The sequence below is a fragment of the Tachysurus vachellii genome, chromosome 8, assembly GCF_030014155.1.
Source record: "Tachysurus vachellii isolate PV-2020 chromosome 8, HZAU_Pvac_v1, whole genome shotgun sequence".
Classification (NCBI taxonomy): domain Eukaryota; kingdom Metazoa; phylum Chordata; class Actinopteri; order Siluriformes; family Bagridae; genus Tachysurus; species Tachysurus vachellii.
The window spans coordinates 11,943,856-11,966,062 of record NC_083467.1 but is presented as its reverse complement, the minus strand read 5'-3'; the positions used below and the strand labels follow the sequence as shown (position 1 = coordinate 11,966,062).

At 38.3% G+C, this 22,207-nt stretch overlaps 1 protein-coding gene across 1 annotated transcript in view; it reads right to left on the bottom strand.

Moving 5' to 3' along the window:
• The window catches only part of clasp1a (cytoplasmic linker associated protein 1a), a 50,698-nt gene that overhangs the window by 3,647 nt on the left and 24,844 nt on the right, over positions 1–22,207 (bottom strand). Inside the window, exons 10-40 of the mRNA XM_060876283.1 lie at positions 21,651–21,727; positions 21,113–21,205; positions 20,881–21,026; positions 20,344–20,479; positions 19,971–20,041; positions 19,780–19,839; positions 19,210–19,287; positions 18,957–19,124; positions 18,123–18,169; positions 17,804–17,983; positions 14,811–14,918; positions 13,654–13,812; positions 12,870–13,031; positions 11,311–11,373; positions 10,428–10,531; positions 10,156–10,179; positions 8,943–9,187; positions 8,648–8,711; positions 8,434–8,436; positions 8,134–8,297; positions 7,943–8,021; positions 7,708–7,851; positions 5,588–5,734; positions 5,240–5,346; positions 4,480–4,593; positions 2,981–3,128; positions 2,567–2,807; positions 1,797–1,853; positions 1,117–1,289; positions 710–838; positions 35–241 (exon numbers count right to left, since the gene is read on the bottom strand). Of these exons, the coding sequence (XP_060732266.1) occupies positions 35–241; positions 710–838; positions 1,117–1,289; positions 1,797–1,853; positions 2,567–2,807; positions 2,981–3,128; positions 4,480–4,593; positions 5,240–5,346; positions 5,588–5,734; positions 7,708–7,851; positions 7,943–8,021; positions 8,134–8,297; positions 8,434–8,436; positions 8,648–8,711; positions 8,943–9,187; positions 10,156–10,179; positions 10,428–10,531; positions 11,311–11,373; positions 12,870–13,031; positions 13,654–13,812; positions 14,811–14,918; positions 17,804–17,983; positions 18,123–18,169; positions 18,957–19,124; positions 19,210–19,287; positions 19,780–19,839; positions 19,971–20,041; positions 20,344–20,479; positions 20,881–21,026; positions 21,113–21,205; positions 21,651–21,727 (3,698 nt within the window). The remainder of the gene's footprint in view (positions 1–34; positions 242–709; positions 839–1,116; positions 1,290–1,796; positions 1,854–2,566; positions 2,808–2,980; positions 3,129–4,479; positions 4,594–5,239; positions 5,347–5,587; positions 5,735–7,707; positions 7,852–7,942; positions 8,022–8,133; positions 8,298–8,433; positions 8,437–8,647; positions 8,712–8,942; positions 9,188–10,155; positions 10,180–10,427; positions 10,532–11,310; positions 11,374–12,869; positions 13,032–13,653; positions 13,813–14,810; positions 14,919–17,803; positions 17,984–18,122; positions 18,170–18,956; positions 19,125–19,209; positions 19,288–19,779; positions 19,840–19,970; positions 20,042–20,343; positions 20,480–20,880; positions 21,027–21,112; positions 21,206–21,650; positions 21,728–22,207) is intronic.

Genomic DNA, 22,207 nt, shown 5'->3' with positions numbered 1-22,207 from the left:
TCCAAATGATCTCTAACAATCATTAGAAACCCACTTGTAAGAGGCCAGGAATAATGTCTGGAAGCAGCTGGTGAAGAGAATCCTTGGCAATGCGCTCAACAACTTTTGTCTGCATTTTAATAGCTGCCAGATTGATGGGGTAGTCTGCAGTCTGCACAATGGGACACAGCACCTTGATGCACTGCTCAGGGTGGATGGAGCCAGCCAGTGTGGATGCAGACTCTTCAGCAGCTCTTACCACCTGCACATGCAGGAGAAAGAAGGGTATATAAGCTTCTGGTTAAACCTTATTTCACTCAATTAATCCTCTCATATAACATTAGACTAGTTTTGTATTTAAGCTAAAAGACATTAATTAAAGACAAAAACATTAGTATACACAAACTAAACTGTTTAGGAATATATCAATTTTCAACAAATCAGATGACTCAGTTGAGTAAACACACTGATAATGCTAGATAATGCTGTCATGGTGTTTATTTAAGAGGCACAGGTGTTCCTCATGGTACCATTCATTTATGCATCTGTTTTAGGTGCTGGTTTTCTGAATATCATTGATAAGCAGTAACCTAAGAGCTCTGTCAAAAAACTGGTGCAGGTGGTGAATTTTACCTGGGATTAGAGACCCTGTTGGTTAATTGCTTTTACAATGGAGTGACGTGAGAAAAGCCTTGTTTGATTTCTCAAAGAAAATAAAAGTGTTTGTAACCTCCTTGTGAGAATCCTTGTGAGCCTCTAATGTTTTCATGATGGTGAGTTCAGCATAGTTCTTGAAGCGGGCTGGCTGAATCCTTAGGATTTCTTTTAGAACACGGAGAGCCATAGCTCGAATAGTGTGCTACAAGAGAGAGCAGAATGTAAAACACCTGTAAATAAGTCTGTCAGAAAGAGTAATTAGACAGACAGATAGATGCCATACATTTCTTACATAGGAGTCGAGCACTCTAATGTATTTATGTACAACAAAATGCAATAGCTAGCATTTTCCCCCATTATAACTTTTTAATGAAGCACAAACAATCTACACATGCAAATGCTGTATAACAAGAGAGATTCAACATGTACATTTTCACATCACTGAACAAAGTTTAAATGTCTGTTTATGTAAAGTCTCACATCTTTGTCTCCAAGTGTCTCCAGGAGCAGCAGCAGGATCGTTTTGAAATGCTCGTCCCACACAGCTAGGCTGTCTTCTCGGGTGATCTTTAGCAGTTCCACCAGTGCCCCTTTTCTCTCTTCTACTCGCTCATTATGATTGGACAGCTCTTTTAGCAGGTCTGCCACCAGGTCTAAGTAATCGAAAGCAAATTCAGTCAAAATAGAGGACAAGACAAGCAAGGAACCTGATTTTTCCTTCATTTGGCTACTGGGTCCGTTTGTAGCAGGCACCATTTAGTAGACAATAGCAAACAAAATACTAGATGTTAATTTGCTTTGGATTAGTATTTCCTTGGATTCTGATATCCATGTTTGTGCTGCTAGATATTACTTGAATTATATTACAGATATAAAGCCAAGTTCAAGCTCTGTTAGTTTTTGCCTACAGCAAAAAAGCAATGAAATAATGGCAGAAAAACGTTAAGGCATTAATAAAGAGCCGCCACCAAAAAATCTATGATATTAAGTCTCTGCACAATATTAGTGACTAAAGCACTGCTAGTACAAAAGCAGCCATGCCACCAAAGATGAGATGGGGTAAATGGAAAACAATGGAATAAAGCAGACTGACAAAAGCAGAAATGGCCAGTTTGTTTGCATGTAGGATTTATCTGTTATTCTATTGAGTCGGCCTTTACCAGGAGCAAAGCCCTTGGAGAGCACCATCTTGTTCTCACTGCACTCCTGCCGACGGCCTGTAGAGAGGGAAGGAGAGATGGAGGGAGGACAGCAGGGATTTGATGACCAATATTTGGTGAAACCCAAAACACCCCACCTTGATTCCCTTCTACCCCATTGAGCGTTTATGAAGATTATAAATGAGAAGTAACAATATCCTGATTAAGAAAAGCAGAAGCATTTCAGCTCTCACACTATTCAGAAATTTTACTTTTAAATCCATATGGAGTTCCATATAACGGTCTTCCTGCGTTGTTCATGCTCATGCCTCCTTGTGTTTCATGGCAAGATCTGATGTAAAAATATATATTTTTTTATTCTGATGGCCAATTACAATTCTTCTGCATCTCTCTATTTTCTTTATCTACTCTGCCAATATTAAAAATTCTCATATAGCAAGGTAGATATACAAGTGTCTGGACCTATGATTTGGTTGTGGATAAATGGCTTGGACAGATGAGCACAGAAAAAAAAAAAAAAGAAAAAAGAAAAAAAAAAACCACGTGCAATGCACCACGTGTTCGTGCTAAATTAACCAGCTCCCCTTTTTCAGGCAACAGATTTTGCATATTATGGTGAGCTATTTCACAGGGAAGATTTTTGCTTGCTTCACTATAAATTTTCACTTTGTTGATTTAAGACAGACAGCAATGACCATATGAGGTGGTATGGAACAGACAAGGTGAGCACAGCAGAAATGAATTAATAGCAACGGTAAGTGCAAACTTACAATCACGAAATTGCTCCACGTCATCATCAAAGACAGCCTCTTTCAAAGCACTCTTATCATAACCACCAATGGTGTCCCCATATACATATGGTGCAAATTCTCGTGCCCTCGGCCCAGCAAAAGAGCGAGGAGAGGGGGTGTTGAGTAGAGATGTCTTGTTATCCAAGGCAGTACGTCCTCCCTCAACTATATCTAAACCTAACCGAGAATCTGACCCAGGTGATGCAGTCTCCTGGCCAACCTGGGCAAAATTGGGATAAAATGAAGTTAAACGTAATATCAGAATTCATATTAATATGTTCTATATTTCTTAATTTATGTTAATGCTTATGATTCATGAGCAAATACAGAATTTGATCTATAGCAGAACTGTTGCACTAGACTAAAAAGTTCTGTATATCGGACACAATATACCCCGTCATCCTTCTTGATTTCACGTCTGATTGGCTCGTTTAGGTCTTCCTCACTGCGATATCTAAAGCTCTGGATGGCCTCTGTAACGCCACGCAGTGAACTGTAGATTTCGTCAGAGTTCATATTCTCTGTGTCATATTCCAGCATACTATCCAAGAGAAAAAAGAGAAGAAATGGAAGTCAGCTGTATAAAAGTGTATATTATATATACATATAATATAAAATAATGTGTGTGTGTATATATTATATATATATATATATATATATATATATATATATATATATATATATATATATATATATATATATATATATATATATATATACATATACATATATATATATATATATATATATATATATATATATATATACATACATATATACATACATACATATATACATACATATATATACATACATATATACATACATACATATACATATACATATATATATATACACATACATACACACACACACACACACACATATACACACACACACACACCCATATATATGTGTGTATATCTCATATATATCTCTGTGTGTCTATATGTATATACACATACATATAGTAGCTGTCGGGTGGAAACCTCGTATGTCCAAATTTGGTCAATTTCATATTTTTTCACATATCGATGCTATTGGTCAGTCCCCACGTGGGTCTGTTATTTTTACAAGTTATTAACCAATCTAACGTCTTGAAAATAGAGCGCAAATCTCATAACTCCATTGGACACTTCAACTGTCCACCTCTTCCTCACTCCACGGGAGAGATTCGCGGCATATTTCTCCTCAAGAAAAGTCGCAACGAATCAAGATATCATCTGAGGTAAATGTCTTCAAAACACTGGGCTCAAAGAAAAAAAATCTTGACCCCCGCTAGTTCTGGTGCCTGTCTGAGGACAGGAATTTAGCGCAAGACAATCCACTGCAACGCGGACTAAACCCTGTGCACTGCAGATAAGGTACGGCGTTTTTTTCATTTCCTGAAAAATAACGGTTTTGGAGATATGAGGATTCCGCCCAACAGCGACGATATATACACATACATATACACACACACACACACACTCAGCTGTATGTATATTCAAAACATGAAGTCACTGTGAAGAGTGAGTATCATGGTTTTGCCAAACAGTGTTAAGCTATAATACATGCAATAAGGTGAGGTAAAGAACAAGAATTATATTTGCCCTTGTTAAATACTGAACTTAATAAAATTCTGATTAAAAGCACATGCACTATTTTAAGGAAAAACGTTATATAGGAAATCTTAAGATTTCTCATCACGTCATTCCAAATCCAATGTGTTGGATTATAGAGCCATTACATTAAAAAACATTTTACAGACTGAAATCTTTAAATAAAATGATAAAGTAATAAAATTCTTTTTAGAAATTTTTCCAGAATTTTGTGTTGGGGCTTGTCCTGATTGGGTGGGTCTTAGCACCCATGCTGCCCCCCTCACAATTATAGCCTAGTGACTGAGTTACCTGGGGGAGAAAGCGCAGCGGAGGGCCCTGAGGGAGGGGGCAGGGACTGGGGGCTGAGATGGAGGAGGTGCTGGGTGCTTTGAGAACCCATCGACACTCCAACCCCACAACCGACTGTGCCCACAGTTCAGCCAGAGAGAGTGTATATATGTGCGTGTGGGGGTGGGGGAAAAGAAGTAGGACATATAGAACAGACAGGACAAGAGAGAAGAGATAACGGGACAGGGAATGAAAGGGGACAAGAATAGAAAGAATAGAGTGGATATTAGAGAAGATGAGAGGAATTGAGTGGAGTATGGAAGGAAGAACAGGAAGAGAGAAATAAGGCTATATTTGGAAAGTTGTGGATTGTGCTATGTATAGGTTAAGGAGATTTAGAATGGACTATAAACCCAAAAAACTGTCAACAGGTATTTCAGGAGAGCTACAGTTAATGCTGACCAATCTCTGGAAAAAAAAAATCCTTAAGAGCACAAACGTATAGAGGTAACTGAGGATTTTTAAAAGTGGGAACTTTTAGGAACAAATACTGTAGCTTAACATAAAAAGGGCGAGTTTAATCACGTGAAGAACGCAGCTCTGGATTCCTGGAGTGTGCGTTTGAGAATTTTTAAATTAAGTAAAGTTACTGTGAGAGAGGTTAAGGAAAAGAGAATGTGTGATCTGATGTTGTGTACAAAACCCACTACACTTCCAAGCCTAAAGTGCAATCATGCATTACTGGGCTGGTGAATTGTGAATGAGGTAAAAGACCGGTTACCTTGGTGAAAGGCCTGTGTGAGAGGAGTTAGTGGGAGAGGTGAGGGGGCTCGTTCTGCTAGATGGATGCCTGGGTGGTGTACGGCCAATCGTGTTGCTGGGAGAACTCTGAAAGGACGACAAAGGAAAATAAAACAGTAAAGCTGCATTTAGGTACAGAAGTGGATAAGCAAACATCACGACTGCATGAGACACACAAAAATAGGACACAAGATAGCAGAATGTAAGGTAACATGTAATAAAACTTAAGATGACCAGATGGTCAGTGACCACAATGCAGGAACTGTGTAATCTAATAAATGCACGGCTTTAGTAGTAGGACAAAAAAAAAAAAAAAAAGGACATTTACCACACCACTGGTGCTGGAGGAGTTTTTTAGGTGGGTATGGAGGAGCTTGGTTGCTCCATCCTGGAATGTTTTTGGTAGAGCTCCAAGAAGCATCGTGAATTCAGGTGTGTTCAGCTCAAAGAGAGAGATCAGTACCACCTGGGCAGCCTAGACAACACAACGCACATCAGAGGCACAAACCAAACAGACTTTCAGAACTTTTCTAAACATTTATTAACAATTTAGTTGAGTAAAAGTGTAAGTAATGCAGAGAAGGAAATCATCATACAGGCAATTCACAAACTTCTCACAAACTGAGTGCAAGCTGATGAGTACATTGTGCAAGCCTGAACGCTCTCAAATCTAAAGCTTGAGAATTCTGTTTGAATTGCATATCACAGCTTACTAGTTACTATAAGCAGACATGCATATAGTTTATATGGTGTTAATTTGTCAGAAAAATACAACACGTGTTAGAAAGGAAATTTGATTGTCCTTGTGTTTTGCATAGTTTTACAGCGATCAAAATGTGAAAACACTGTCAGTCTGAACCCCTCCCTGCCCTTTACCAAAGGTATACAAGGAAAAGCTGGCAAAAGGATGCAAGATGTGCTGAAGGGTAAAATTTTGTGAAGCTGTGTAATGCAGGTTAGAGACAGAAAGGTCACGCTCATCACACTTGTTTGAAGGTTAGATGCTGTGGGGTGTGCTAGTTGCCAGTTGGGCTGGCAGGAAGGCACTACCTGCTTACACCTTTCCTCCAGATTACCCTCTCCGGACACCATGGATGTAGTGTTTGGCCTGCCTGAAAACTCCTCACTCGCCCAGTTATGAAGAGTCTAATCCACAACGTAAGTGTAAGATAATAAAGTCTGATTTCCAACTTGAAGCCTGTAGTCCCAGTAGCCTCAGGGACAAATGTGGAAATCTTGCATACACATACATTTATATACACATGTTCGATAACATGGTAAAGAAAGTGGCATTTGGTTCCATGTTATTTAATTTACAGGTGAGCAAGTGTGTTGTGACACAGTTATTGTTGCAGTCTTGATTTGTGATGATTTTCCAAGCTTGTACTGCAGCTTCTTTCAGTTGGTTATTTCTGCATTCTCACCCTTCAGTCGCCTCTTTAGGCTCAATTTGGTTAAGGTCTACTGATTGTTTTGGCCAGTCTAACATTCCACATTCCCCCCCCCATGTGCGGTGTTGTGTTGGCAGTGTGTTTTGGGTAATTGTCTTTCTGCATGATGGAATTTCCCACAATTAGAGTTACATCACTAAAGATAAGAGAGTCTGTTTCAGAAGTAGCCATACAATACCTACCAACAGTGCTTGAGCAACGATGTTTGCATGTTCTGGATCATGAGCAGCTCCTTCCTTTTCTCTACACTTTGGCCTTCCACACCTTTGTTAGCGGTATATCTACCAATATATTTTCACAAATTCCAATCTGACCTTTAGATTCTTTCTACTGATGAGTGGATAATATCTCATGGTATGGTCTCTATAGTTCTGTTCTTGACGTCTTGAACAGTGGATAGTCATACTTTCATCCCTGCACTGTGGACATTGCTGGTACTTTCTGGGGGGTATATTCAGGTTCCCATACATTTGAGTCTGCTGATGTTTCTTGGCCTGCCTGTTTGATGTCTAGTTGTTGGTGCACTAGTGGTTCATTTTTAATTCTGGACATTCCAAATATCCTATGCATTGGATATAGCTATTAGCTATGCCCGGTTCAATGACTAATACAGTCCCCCCCTTTCCTCAATTTCAAAATGGCTTGCGTTTATACTCTGGTCTTCATGAGAATTTATCCATTCTAACAATAAATGCAGTCTCAGATTAAACACTGTTTAAACGATTTATATCTCTAAAATGGTCTGCTCTTCATTTGAATCCAATAAATTTAAATTATTTTTGATCACTTGAAAAATGAGTAGGTTAAAACAAAAAGGTGTCAAATTGTTTAAAGAAAAATTTTTTTTTTTAAAAACTGATCGATCATCTCAATTTTTTCTCTCAAACACAAATATTTTAGTGTATAGCAAAAACAATACTTTAGGAGGAGACTAAAATCTAAATCTTTCAATTTATTTATCCATTTAACAAATATATTCATTTTCTTGGAAACATACCTTCCTGACATCAGAGCTTTTGGGCTCAGTGGTCCAGGTTATGATACGGGACACAGCTAATCTTGTTTCACTGGAATTCACAAAGTCTGCAGGGTCCATTTGCCTTGCCAGAGACTCAATGTACTTCAGGATGGCCACCTTAACCTGCAGTTGAAAAGAACAACATTCAACATGCACAGCCTAAACAATAAATAACTATGACTAACTAAAAATGATATCTACTTAGAACATGTACCTTCAAGTTAGGAGTTTGTGTTTGATCAACAATAAACCTCATAAGGATGTTGAATTGTTGGTCGAACGGGAAAGATTCACTGCAGCACAGTAATGAAAAATCAGAACGTATATTAGTATATAAACGTGCATCAAACAAGCATTAAATAGAACAAACAAATAAATTATGTCCGATTAAGAGATGCTTCTAACCGAGTGACGTCCAGGGCCTTTTGGACTTTGGCCTGAACTGAACCCAGGAGATCAGCTCCCATCTTCTTTAGCAGCTGAGTGAGCAGGACAAAAAGCCAATCCTGAAGGTCCTCTCTATGAACAGTTACAAAGTCTACCAGAGTCTCCAGGAACATGCTAAAAACCTAGGACACAAAATACACTAAGTAGGTCCTCGTACATCAACACTGTATAAACGAAGATTAGAAAAGTACTAAATATTGTTTATAAATCAAAAAATACTGACATTAGTCACTGTAAAACCAGACAAGCTTCACTTACTCTCTGTTATTAACATCCAGACCAAGGCAGAACATGCAAATGATAAAAACATGTTTAGTTAGTGGGCCTCAATCAATGTTCAGAAATATTGTCTAGAAATGCACTTTAACCATTCCTCCTTAGTGTTTATCCAAAGCAAGACACTTCACTTCAAATCTTTAAAACAAAGTTAGTACACAATTAAAAGCCGCATGCCATTGCTCCTGTAGATTACCTTGCTATGGGGATCTGCAAACATTCTTGTGAAGATCTCACATAATCTTTTCATCTCCACTCGGCTGTCCAACACACATGCAAGGGTATGAATTGTAACTAGTTCAACCAGTGTTGAACACCACAGAGAATTAAATAATAATAAAAGGACTGCAACATTCTCCATTGTAGAGTAAAAGGTATGCCAACTCTTTGGCATACCAACTCAATGTTTTTAAAGCTATGCTACATGTATATAACATATATAATTGTTGTATAATATACTGACTGTATGGACCAGTCCAGTTTAGACATACCTAAGAACACGCTGGCTCTTAAGTAAGTTTTGCAGGCCTATGAGTCCTTCCTTCCTCTCAGACCAGTTGGAGCTGGCACAGTGGTTAAGCACCTCAGCAACATCCTCAGTCTGTCGTAAAAAGTGTGGAATTCCTCCATTGCGGGATCCGTACGAGCGCTCAGAGCAGGCACTTGATGCGTCGCTGTTAGCATCGTCATCCGAGTACATCCCTGGAGACTCGTACCGCCTTCTCATAGGTTTACACTGTGAAAAGACAGTGGAATAAAAAAAATGCTATGATGATTTAGTCAGTCAGGAGGTTATTAAAAAAAAAAAAAAAAAAAAAGATCATGCACAACATCTCTAATGCTGCCCAGGGGTTGGTATAGAAATGGTACCTCAGAGTACAACCATTTAAAATAAAGCACTATTATCAATGTGAAAATTATCAGGATGGTTATACAGAAACTGTTTCAGTGGTAATGTATGTATTCATAGAGACAACAAAACGAATTAAGAATCAAAACAACTGAAACATTTTCAGAAAATGAATGGATATGTACAGTCCCCTCCAAAAGTATTGGAATGGCAAGGCCAATTCTTTGTTTTTGCTGTATTATAAAAACAAATGTTGCCTAATATTCATAAGTAAAAATGGGAAGGCTAGACAGGAAATCACAATGAAGTTCTGGAACAAAAATGAACCACAAGCAAAGTGAAGGAAAGGCCAAAGTGTGTAGAGAAAGGATCTGCTCATCATTAAACATACACACTAGTCAAATATTGTTCACTAATCTTTATTGAATCAAATATTAAGTGTTATGTACTGTACGATTATCTGTTACAATACATTTGAACACCTCACACAAAACTGGTAACAAGCAAAAAATGTTCCATGTTAATTATTTAACACATCTAGATGTAGGTATCAGGGAATGAAACCTAAAATTCTGATTACTGGTCTCATCTTTTGATCTCACACCCAAATGTCTTAAGTGTATAGCACACAAAAAATGAACTGGCCTTGCTGTCCCAATACTGTCAGAGGAGAAATAATATTTTAAAAATGTATTTCAGTTCAGGATAATGATGAAAACTCAAAATAAGATGCATGTCAGAATTAAATATTATTTTGGTGGATTTGAAAGCCTGTATATAATTTGGCTTATAATTATGTAAAGATGATGGATGACTTAGCTATTGGCAATACAAAAGAGCAAATAAATAACTACCTTATTCCTGGAGTCTCCTAACAGCTGAAGGTAATACCAGACAAACAAGAAAGCAAGAGCAAAGAGACACGTATTTCAAAAAAGGCACTGGTGAATGCAAAATAGACATTTTCGAAATTCCACCTGTGTTCTCAAAACCATGCAAGTGGAATGGGGTTTTCTGTGGCACTGTATTTAAAGGACTATGCATGTATTTACTAAACCATTAAAATGCTTCTATAAACACTTAATGTTAAAAAAAAAACAAAAAAACAGTAGAATAGGTTTCTTACCAAAGCATCAGCCACAGCTGCCTCAACCTCTGTCCCGGTGTTCAGAACTCTCATAGCATTGACAGACGCAGAAATACGGGCTTGGTGGATTAGACCAAATCGATCTGAAAGTAGGCAGGAAACACCAGGAGAAATGTTCATTATTGGGTAGGTTAAAATAAATAAATAAATAAATACTTACCAGACAAGTGAATTAATTTGGTTAGAAGGGAATCAACTGTATAAGCATTTAAGAAAGAGAAACTGAATTTATATACAAGCAGCTATAACCCATATTAGACTATTGTACCACGAGACAATGTGGAATCAGTCTCTTAATAAAAAAAAAATAAATCAATTTAAAGAATTTATCATCTTAAATGAAGCAGCACCCCAGTTCTTTATTAAAAAAAAGAATAATAATTTGATGAGGTTCAACTAGAAATATATGAAAGACCACACAAATAATCACAAATGACAGCGCAAGACATCGGAAACAAAAAAAAAATAAATAAAAAAAATCCGATTTACTAATAATGATGGCTCAGAAAAGCATGATTTTCAGCATGAATCAGTACAAACACAACACCTTAAAATAAACTGCATACATGGAGCAGAAAATAAATTTGCACTTTCAAAACACCATTCCGGTACACACATAGGGCAAGTATGCATTATGAGACACAAAAATAAATTAAAAACAAAACTGAACCTACGTGACACAATGATGGGGTAAAACTTCACACCTCAATTGCTTTAAAAGAACTTAAATGTATATTGTTATATTCCACTGATAAAGTCTTACAAACGCTAACACACAATGTGAAGTGTGAATAGTTTCTCGAGTCGACAATGAGGAAACATGCTGAATTAGAAGATAGGGAAAGGGGGGCATGCAGGTCACCTGACTGGGCCACGGACTCGGCCGTGGACAGCGCACTGGTGGAGCGAGAGTGGCGTCGGGAAGCTGCAGGGACAGGAAGAGGGGGTCACGCGCCACAGTGTGGTACTATACCAACACCCTGCATCCCAAATAGCAAACAAAACATTCACCCCTCAAACCCAATAGCTATCCATTTAATGACCAAGCAGTATGACAGAAGTGACATGTCCATTTGTCACTGTAAGGAAAAAGGATGAGCAGCAGCAGATTGCCAATGAACACATAATATAATGAGGTGTAAATTGCAGTACACTTGCTGCCTTTTCTGCTATTTCACTATACAAGACTGCACAACCTCAGTACATTTCCTTACCTATTAAGCAATCAAATTGATTAAACATGTATACATTCATGGGGAGAATGAAAGTAAACACTTTACAAGAGACATCAGTTTCCTCTTATATTTTTCAGGGTCTAAAGAAAACAGGTTTCGGCCTCAGAAGACGACCTCAGATGATGACCAAAAACAAACAAACACTACAGATTTTAATAAGTAGTCATTTTTTGAAACGTAAACCAACATTCATACAGCCTGAGGAAAAAAAAGCACACCCTTCCTATTTCCTCAATCAATTACAGTAATTTGGCAGCCAGGTGTTCGTATTGAAATGAATGAGATTACTTATAATTCACTGTTTAAGATGGTGGACTCTTGAGCAAGATCCTTAAACCACAAATGCTCAGTTGCACAAAATAAGATAAATGATAAATCACTATGGATAAGGGTGTCTGCTAAATGCCGTTACTGTAAATAGAAAAAAAAAACGTGTAGTGGGATCTTAAGAGAAATGTGTACGAACAACTACCTTCAAACATGAATGATCTGCATGTACTGTATTATTTATTTATTATTTATTTATTTCTATTCTTTTTCTAAGGGGGATGTGCAAAGTAAAAATTTCACGGTTTCCCTGTGCATATGACAATAAACCTCTTGAATGTTGAATGAACTGAAACAATGTTGAGAAAAAAAAAAAAAAAAAGGGAGCCAAACTTTCCACAAAATGACATGTTTACAGTTTTGCCACATTATGGTTGTACGTGTTACTGCATTACAGGATGTGCTTATTTTGCCTACCTGGTTTCTAAATGTTGTGTTTATGTTCTGAAAGAATGACTACATGTTGAACTCTGTTATGCTTTTTTGATGACCTGAGGTTATCTGTTTACAGAAGTTGGCGAGGACAAAATTGTTATTAGGCCCTGAAAAATAAAAACATAGAATTAAATAATTTAATGTAGTTGATGTAAATGAATACTTTGTTTCCCATGAACATATGCTGTCTATACATTGTGGAAAACAAACAAAAAAGAATCAGAAAATCAGTGCATGCAAATCAGAGAACAGGCAAAACAGTAGAGAGGGTTTTGGGCCGGGACAATTTTCTTGGTGTAAGTAAGAATTATCTTTAACGGGGTCTGGAAGGATACTTCAGTACTGAGGATTTCAGAACGGTAGGTTATAACGTACAGGATGACATAAGCTGGTGATCCATCATTGCCCTGCCTAATTTACTCACCCAAAGGAGTGAAACCCCGAGCAGGGCTGGTATCACGGCTGCTCTCGCGACTCGTGTCACGGCTGCAGCCCTGACTCATGCTGGGACGTGGGATGCGGCTGCTCCGGGCTAGCGTGCGGTAACGAGAAGCAGCAGGAAGAAGAGCTTTACGACACAGCTCAGCTGTTAGGACACAGGTTAGCACTTTAGTCAGGCATGCTACAATTAGCACAAGAAATGTTGGGAAGAAGTGGCTCGGCACCCAAGTCAAAAGTTAGACATAAAAGCAAGATTAGCATTAGTCTGCCAAGACAACGAAGGTAAAAGATGCAAGTTTCTGCACTATAACATCAACCAGCAAAAAAAGACATCAAAAGAATGAATAAAAGCTAGTTAGTCATCCTTACCATTATTCAGTAACAGGTAAACCAGTTAAAAGAACAAAACAGTAGTGAGCAGCTTGTCACACAGTAACAGCATCTTATTCAACAACCTGAACCAAAGGCTGAGCCATTTTCCCCTTCTGCGCTGATGAGCTTCTAAGATGAAAATTGTGCTGCATATGCTACAACTGTGAAATATTTATTGTTATGCATAATAAACCAACTATATGCTTCAAAAACTGCTTAAAACTGTATCACTCATCTTTCAAAACATATTCTAGTTTGTGACCTTAGATGCATCACAAGAATCCATGTTAGGTCTTTACAAATTTAGATGTTTTTATTGACACATTCGGGAATTCCTTTTGTGTATATATATGATTTGAGATCTATAAAGTATTACACAAGATCTCTCTCCTTACCGATGCCCAGTCTGCTCGGGCTTGTCTCTCGGCTGCAGCCCTGACTTCTCGGGACCCTTGCTCGTTTATCTGAAGGTGTAGAAGCCACGGCTGTGGTACGCGGGACTCGGCCATATGTGTGACCCAGCAGCTTTCCTGGGGAACTTGACCGACTGCCAGCTACAAAAAAAACAAAAAATCAAAAACTTGGGTCAACTTTTAACTTGGACATTTTCTGTGAACAGCAGGTTGAGAAAATCCTCCACAATCGTCAAGAAAGCTCGAATGTAACAGAGCTGCACATATTTCACAGCCTACTGGTCCATTGATCTTACAAAATACACAAAATGGCAGTGGAGACAATTTTGCACACAATGCACTACAAGTTGTACATCTATGAAGTAGCTATGCCTTAATGACAAACTCTGCAGACAAGAGATCAGCTTTCATGGAATGCTTTTGATTTAAAACCAGGATTAACTTGGACTATGGGGAAGATTAATACAAAGTTTGTGCACACATTACACAAAACAATTTGAATACAAATACACAAACAATAAATAAACCAGGGAAAGAAACACAACTGAAAATAGAATCAGGTGACAAAACATCTATTACAATGATAGAAATAAAGATACAAATTTATGCACTGGGGTGTTTGGGGTAAACATCATGATATAGATGGTATGATGAGACAAAAGCAAGGAAAGGTCATGCAGGGTGCTAATCAAGGGATGGTGATGCATCAGCTTTGCACAGATGAATCTGGGGGCTTACCACCAGTAGGATTAGCTGATCTGGATCCTTGTATATGGAGGCACACCAAGGGATAGGTGAAAAGTTACAACAGAAGCTCAGTGTGACATGATTATACAGCATGCATCAGGAAAAATGTTATAGATTTGTGCATTAGAGAAGTCAACTCTCAGAGGATGTTACGTTACTAAACTGTAATGTAAATTCAAATACTTAATCATTAAATGAATTGACTGTGTTAAAATAACACAGAAAATAACCAATGGATTTTAGCTAAGGAAAGCAACACCATACAGTAAGAGTATGCTTTTCTGAAAATGAAGATGGCCACATTTGGCATGGAGGGTTGTAGAAAAGTCATTCCAGCTGTGGAAACAGCTTGAAGTGTGTAAGATGTGAGTAGACAGAGAGGGGGCACGTACGCTGAGACTGAGACACCACTTTAGCTCTGCTTCGACCTCGGCTGTCCGTTACTGTAGAGTTTGCACCAACAGCACTTCCAGAGCTCTGCCTTCTGGTGCGCACACGGCCTGAATATAAAAAAAATAGTATAGTATAGCATTAATAAGAGATATGAGGAAAAAAGTACTGAAAGGAAAAAAAAAAGAAAAAAAAGAAGGACTTTATGAACAAGGAAAAAACAGACATCAAAAACAGGACAGGATTTAAGGCAGAAATATTTTTAATACAAAACAGTTTGAGAACAAAGTGTATGGACATGCTTAGGAAAAGAAGGCAACTGTACTCTAGTTTTCCAGTTCCTTACTGTACCAGACATATTATACCCTGAGTATTAGGGATGCACCGATCCGATATTTCGCATCGGTATCGACGCTGATCCAAGCATTTTGAGTGGATCGGGTATCGGTGTTGCGTGACAGATCCAAATCCGATACCCGTGGTCATGGGCGTCGGGACCATTATATGTGGGTGGGACAGGACCCACCCACTTTTTAAGACCAATAATATTGGACCCACCTACTTTTACCGTCTCTATTCAGAGCATGTGTCTTTTTTTATTACTTTTCAGAGCGCCGCCAGTCGAATCCATTCTGTTTGAGGATTGCCCTAATAAATTAAACTCCATTCCGCGTTTTACCTACAGCATTGACCACGCTCCTGCTTCCTGAAATCCATGGGCATCGGAACCATTATATGTGGGTGGGACAGGACACACCCACTTTTTATTTGCTTCCGACACCCATGGCCGTGGTGGTTTATCAATGAACAGCAAACATCATAGACTATTGCTTGAACTTTTGAGAAAAAGACACATATATTAAATTGCATTAATGAAAATAAATATAATAAATTTCATGTTGCACAACCGCCTGCGACAGACAGGCAAGTTTAGCAGGCACCCTTTCCATTTACCTCAGCGCGTTAAAAATGTCGTTCATTTGGGTGCAAGGTTTACTGTTTAATACATTTTGCATTGTGTTTAAAGAGTTCTAATTTAAGATTCACTTTAAAATATTGCCTTTTCTTCAGATAATAATTTAATTTGATAATTGCAGTATATATGGTTTAGATTGTTATACCACTAACTCTTAAAAGTACTGTTTGCTACTGCATTAATACTTGTGTTTTCATTTTTCCTCCAGTTATGGGCATTTTTGTATTTCTTTGCCAGAAACAAATAAATCTAAATAACTAAGCGAGTTTCCATTCTTTAGTTTTAAAGGTAGAAAAGAACACAGACATCGGATCGGTACCGGCCGATACTGGCAAACTCTGGTTTCGGAATCGGATCAGAAGAGAAAAAGTGGCATCGGTGCATCCCTACTGAGTATGTTTTGTCAGTGTAGCTGTAGCAAGTAGCTATTAGGAATAATATTCTCAAAAATTATTAAGTTAGTTAAACTAAGTCAATTGCACATAGTGTAATTGTAGTTTTTCAGTGATCTGTGTCCATTTTTAATGGAAACGGTCTCAAAATGTCTGACACGCACACAATATAACTGATGGAAATAATCAAAGCATCCTTGTAGGTCAATTTTCATCTAATTCTTTTCTATTCAATTTCTTTTCTAATCTCTAGTACAAAGATATAACCTCATACAAACTCTCCAGTACAAATAATAGTGCATACCAGTAGGTGTTAAATGATAACAGCAGAATTATTACTGTGGCAACAAGAGCATGGTTGAGTGCCAGCTGTGGACAGAGAGAAGGTGGGTTGAACTGACAGGTACCTCATGATGATTCTTACGAGTGTCTTGTTATTGCAAGTTCAATTATTTGTCCCACTTTGTGTTTTCAGAGTCTCCCATTACCAGCTATCGAAAGCAGTACAAACTGCAAGACGGCTGTGCAGGAATTGACACACAGATGAGAATCATCATGTATTACCTGCCAATTTGACCAGCCTTCTTCCTGTCCACAGCCAATACTCAACCAAGCCCCCGGCACCACAGTAACATTTAAAAATCAATAAAGTACAATGTTTACTACTTGAAAAAACTTGTAACAAAACCACATCTGAAATCTGGGCAGAATATTTAAATTCAACAGATTACTACTACCTATGCAATGATAATTTAGGACAGGATTGAGGCATCATGCAGACAAAGCATGCAGAAGTAGAGCGACCACATGTAACTTCTATTAACATACAGAGGAAACATGAACACTGTTTATAGTCCACCAAAGGACTTATTTGAGAACAAGACACACATACAAAATTTATATACACAAATCTTACCATCTATTTTACCAGGTGTGCCATCTTTGGGGCAAAAAAAAAAAAGCAGGGGAGTAAAGAGAGGAAGTATAAGAGGCACAGGTTAAAGTCAGTTAGTTTGGAAGCGTGGAAGACAGGGCTGTAAACCACGTCAGGGACTGTGTGGAAGCAGGAGTGATAAACTGTTAATGTCTGCAAGTCAGGGAAGATTTCGAGGTTTTTTTTTCAGCTAATGGAAAAAGAAAAAAAAAAAAAATCACCACAGAACAAGAAGTGACATTAACCACAAAACCCAAAGTGTCTATGAAAGGTAATGTCTCAAAACAGCCTGGTATAGTGCAAACGGAGTTACAGTTAAAAAATAAAGAAAACTATAATCTGTTAAGTATAACGCTGCACATAATATAAACTATTTAGAATGTGCTTGAAAGACCATCTAGCTATAAGAAAATCAGTATCATTTATGAATTTTTCAAAAGTTACCCAAAACCATGGATAACCAAGCAGAACACAGCCATGACACTGATCGTTATTTGTTCCTCATCAGAGCACAGCTTAATAGCACTTAAGGTGGCCATCAGCTTAATTTATGAGCTGCTTAGACCGTAAAAGCCAGTGATTTTATGGCCATTCCATTAAAATTCTCTAATTAGAGTTGAGAGTGAAGAAATCATAAGCAACGGTTTGACATGCTGAGCTGGTTGCTGAGAATATGCAAGTTTGGAGTCTTACCCAGAGAAGCATAGGATCCTGGGGGAAGGGCTGCAGCTGAGCTGAAAGGGGAAGGAGAGGGACCAGAGGGCACGGCAGGCATCCGGGACTTGGCACTGGCAGCAGCATTCACATCGATATCACTTCGTGAACGCTGGAGTGAGCTAGGGGTGGACGGTGCTCTGGAGCTCACCACTTTACCTATCAGACAAATAGGTCTAAAGGTAAACACCAAATAAAACCAGATCACATTGCATTTACTGAAACAGGAAAAATACAAGTTATGTTGCATAATTCAACAGGTCTCGGAATTTTACACAAAAGGCAGCAAAGCACTTACTTCTGGTCATGCTTCCACCAATCACACTTCTCACAGATAACGGCCGACTTCCCATAAAAACAGAAAAGAAAGGTCAATTTATTTGTCAGCAACAAGAATAGTTGTGGAATTTGTGGGGAAAAAAAAAAAACTTTCTGCAAAAACATTAGACACTCTGGGATTGTGAGGAAATTAGTCTTTGTTCGGCAGACAGGGGTGCCAATGCTAGAGAACACAAAGGAGCTGAATTCATGTTCATTCAGATATGAGTTAATTCACAGCAGTCCAATAGGTGTTGTTCAACAACGAACCCATGTTGTATCAAATGGAGCTTAAACAACTAATTAACAGCCAGGATAATAAAAAAAAAAGAATTTTGAATGATTTTATTTATTAGCTGAATTGTTGACCATACCAAAATGTACATTGCTGTTCCTTGGTGATTAATGAGCTTAATAGTTTTGTAAACTGCAACCATGGTGATGATGCTTTGGTCTGCTCCAGCTGAGCATTGAGTAAAAACATTAGTGCACTCTGACTACTCCAGCCTAATATACAACACAGGATTGCTTAAAGGGAATGAGATCATCATCATTCCACCTTTATCACTATGCTAACAGCGCACCAATCAATCACGGGACATGCTCAGTCTGCCTTGGCTGTGCAATTCCAGAAAAGCAAATAAATATCAGGGTTGATGACGGGGTTGGCTAGAACAGTAGCGTACATTGTAAAGTGAAGATTGACACTGTGCTCTTAAAATTTTCTGTCAAACTCAAACTGGCACGACTGGCAGTTCATATTAGAGCTTTTTTGCAGCACATGCAATAAAGGATTTTTTTTTGCACATCTTACTTGAGGCTCTCCTGAGAGCTGGAGGAGGAACGGTCAGACTGAGGCAGTGACACTATGCTGTCAGAACTCTTCAGATAAGACTGGATAGCCTTTTGATAGGTCGATTCCAGAGACTGAAATAGGTGCTCCGCCTCTCGGTTGAAGTGACCGTGAAATCCCCAGTAACATCTACATAAAAATGATCAACCATCAGTTTGGAACAGTCTGAAATATAGAGCCAAATTGAATGTTAAGATAAAAAAGGCAGACTTACTTTCTGGCTATAGATCTGGCTTCTGAATCAGCGTCATGTATTCCTTTCTTGATGGTCTCAGTGAGAACTGCGACATTCCTAGGATAATACGGAAACATGATTAAAACGCACACAAATGCAAGTGCAAACAGCTCACAGTAGTTTCTGCTCTCTTTGTCTTTAGAAATGGCTTGGACTTGGTACCGGTCCTTTTCCAATTCCCAATTCACAGCAAAAGGAGCCCAAAGAGAAAGTAGAGAGATTGGGAACCCAGCCCTCCTTATAAAAGGGCTCTGTGGAATATTTCCATGGAAACCACAGGGACGCATGGCTGCTGCTTACTCCTGGCTCATCAATTAAGACTTGTGAAAAGACTCATTTCTCATCTGTTCAACCAAGACATACTGTCTCAGGTTAAACGCCCCCAACACTGGGGCTGAGGAGCTAAAGTGATAAACTTGGCTAAATGCATACATTTCATGTGAAATAGCAAAGGATTTTTTTTTTTTTTTGGGGGTAACATTTAGTTTTCCTTCATGGCCTGCATTATGACAGTAAAGTTTTTTCCCCCCAGTAAATGTTTGCACTCACCTCTCTAGTGTATGGGTCTGCCATTCCTGCAACATCAGGTCTAGAAATTCATAACACCGTCTAAAGAAACAAAGGTTTCAAGCACTTTATTAATATAGAGGAAAGAAAATTAAATTAGGAAAAAAACAAAACATTAAATTCTGAAGCAGTCTCTTGTTATAATAAATAATCATAAATGTTTAGGATCTCACCTTCGAACAGCCACTGATTTAGATGTACAGTTACTGGTGATGATTGGAATTAAACGAGGATAGTGTGTATGCTAAGAATTAAAAAAAAAAAAAAAAAAAAAACAACACAAAGAATACATTTAAACATACATATGTGCGCGCACACACACACACACACACACACACACACACAGTTACTGGAGTCCAGAATTTGTGCTGTTGTCCTTCAATGAGGATTTAGATTTTTATATTGGGTGTGTTGATCACCCACTAATTTTCATTATGGATAAAAACTTTTATACCCAGTAAAACAATTGAACTCCCTTTAATTACAAAACACATATGTAAAAAAAAAAAAAAAAAGGTTTTAAAACAGGCTGTGGTAAAAACTCACCCGTAAAATAAGCCGAATAGCAACCACACCTGATGTGGCCATGACTTTGGTGCTGTTAGGCACAAGATTGAGCAGCGTGGGCATGATGGCTTCTGCTCCGTGGTCAAATTTGTTCCCGAACAATGAGGAGATGTGTCTAAGAAGGCAAAAACAACATACATACGGAACGGTTGATTAAAGGTACAGACAGAAATGGATCAGGAAGGCATCTAGTCGACAGTAAAACATGAAGTCTGTACACATATCCATCACCAAGTTGCTTTTTAGACATAAATTTTTCTACGTTCCACTCAATCTAATTTCACATCATTTCAAACACGTTAAGGTAGGAAATAATTAAAGACCTGCACGGCAACATGTTCGATCACAGCGACACACACCACAAATTTCAGACAGCCAAAATGAGTTCAGACATCATAAGTTACAAGAATATGACATCTTCTGGCATTAAAAAAATACATAGTAATACATTTAAAAAGTAAAACCCTATATACGTATGTCAGTGGCTTAACATCAGAAAACACACGAGTCTCATACCCAAGAGTGATGCAGGCCTCCCGAACCACCTGAGAGCGCAAGTCCTTCACAGAGAGTTTGAAGGCACCTTCAAAAAGGCGGAGCTGTTGAAAAAAACCCTCATGTTCCGCAGCTCCAGCTAGGAGCAGTGAGCGTACTTTCTTCAGCTAATGAGAAGAAAAACACTTAGAGACTTAGTCGGAATGCTTAGAATATCTATTAGAGGCAAGAGAGGGACTTGAGCATCACTTACAGCAGTCACTCTGTGCTCCCAGTCATGTTTATCATCTGACAAGACCTCACGTATTTTAGTCAAGGAGTCTTCCAGTTCTCTACTGGAATAGATCTGTAAAGAGTATATTACTTATGTTCTCATGGATAATCCACAGAAGACATAAAAAATACATTTTTAAACATTCTTTTTTCCCATAATAACTGAAGGTTATCTTCTCCCTAATTCAGTCCCCATCATACTGAACATACCGATACCCAATATACTACCAACTTTGGAGGGTGAAAGCTAGTCATTTTGTTTGCAATGCCGCTCTTGCTGCAGCACGGTGTGGCATAACACATTTGGAGAAAAACAGTACAAGCTAATGAATTTGGAAGGGGGCAGATAGACAATAACAACTGGAAAGTGTTACTGTGATTTACAGAGGAGAAAAAGTATGCCTGACAAGTTGAGAGCACAGCACCGTGGCAGAGAAAAGATCTCCAGGGCAAACACTTTTCTGTTGCAGCTCTCTATCGCACTTTACATGGGTTTCTGTGATGTGTGTAAGACTTACCTGCACAGTAGGGACATCTTCAAATGCCTTAATAAAATCTTCTTCATCGACAGCTCCTGCACTGGCTCCTTCTTTCCCTATAAAGAAAGATACAGAAATATTAATGATTACCATAAATACTCTAAACGGTTTAAATCTCTTTTAATATAGCACAGTTCTTCACCTGTGTGATATGTATGGAATACATTATGATAGTGAATGCTGTCACTGTCAAGTGTCTTATTCTAATTACACCACAGCCACTTGCCAAGACATGCAGTTTTCTTCTTATACTTTCATCTGCTTACGGTTACATTTAAATGTAATTTGCCTTGCATTCGCCACTAATGTCTGCACAATGCTGAAAACGAATGACCGGTTATATGTTGTTTAATATATATCTGCAGCTACTGTGTTAAAGCTTTGCATGTGCAACCAAAAACATGCCAACACGTACATGTCCGTTGAAGTCATATAATTTATAAGTGTGTGGTCAAAATCATAAACTTTACAGCGAAAAAACCCCCATCACTCAAGTTAGACCTAGGCTAAATCTCTAGAGAGGTGCATTTTGGTGC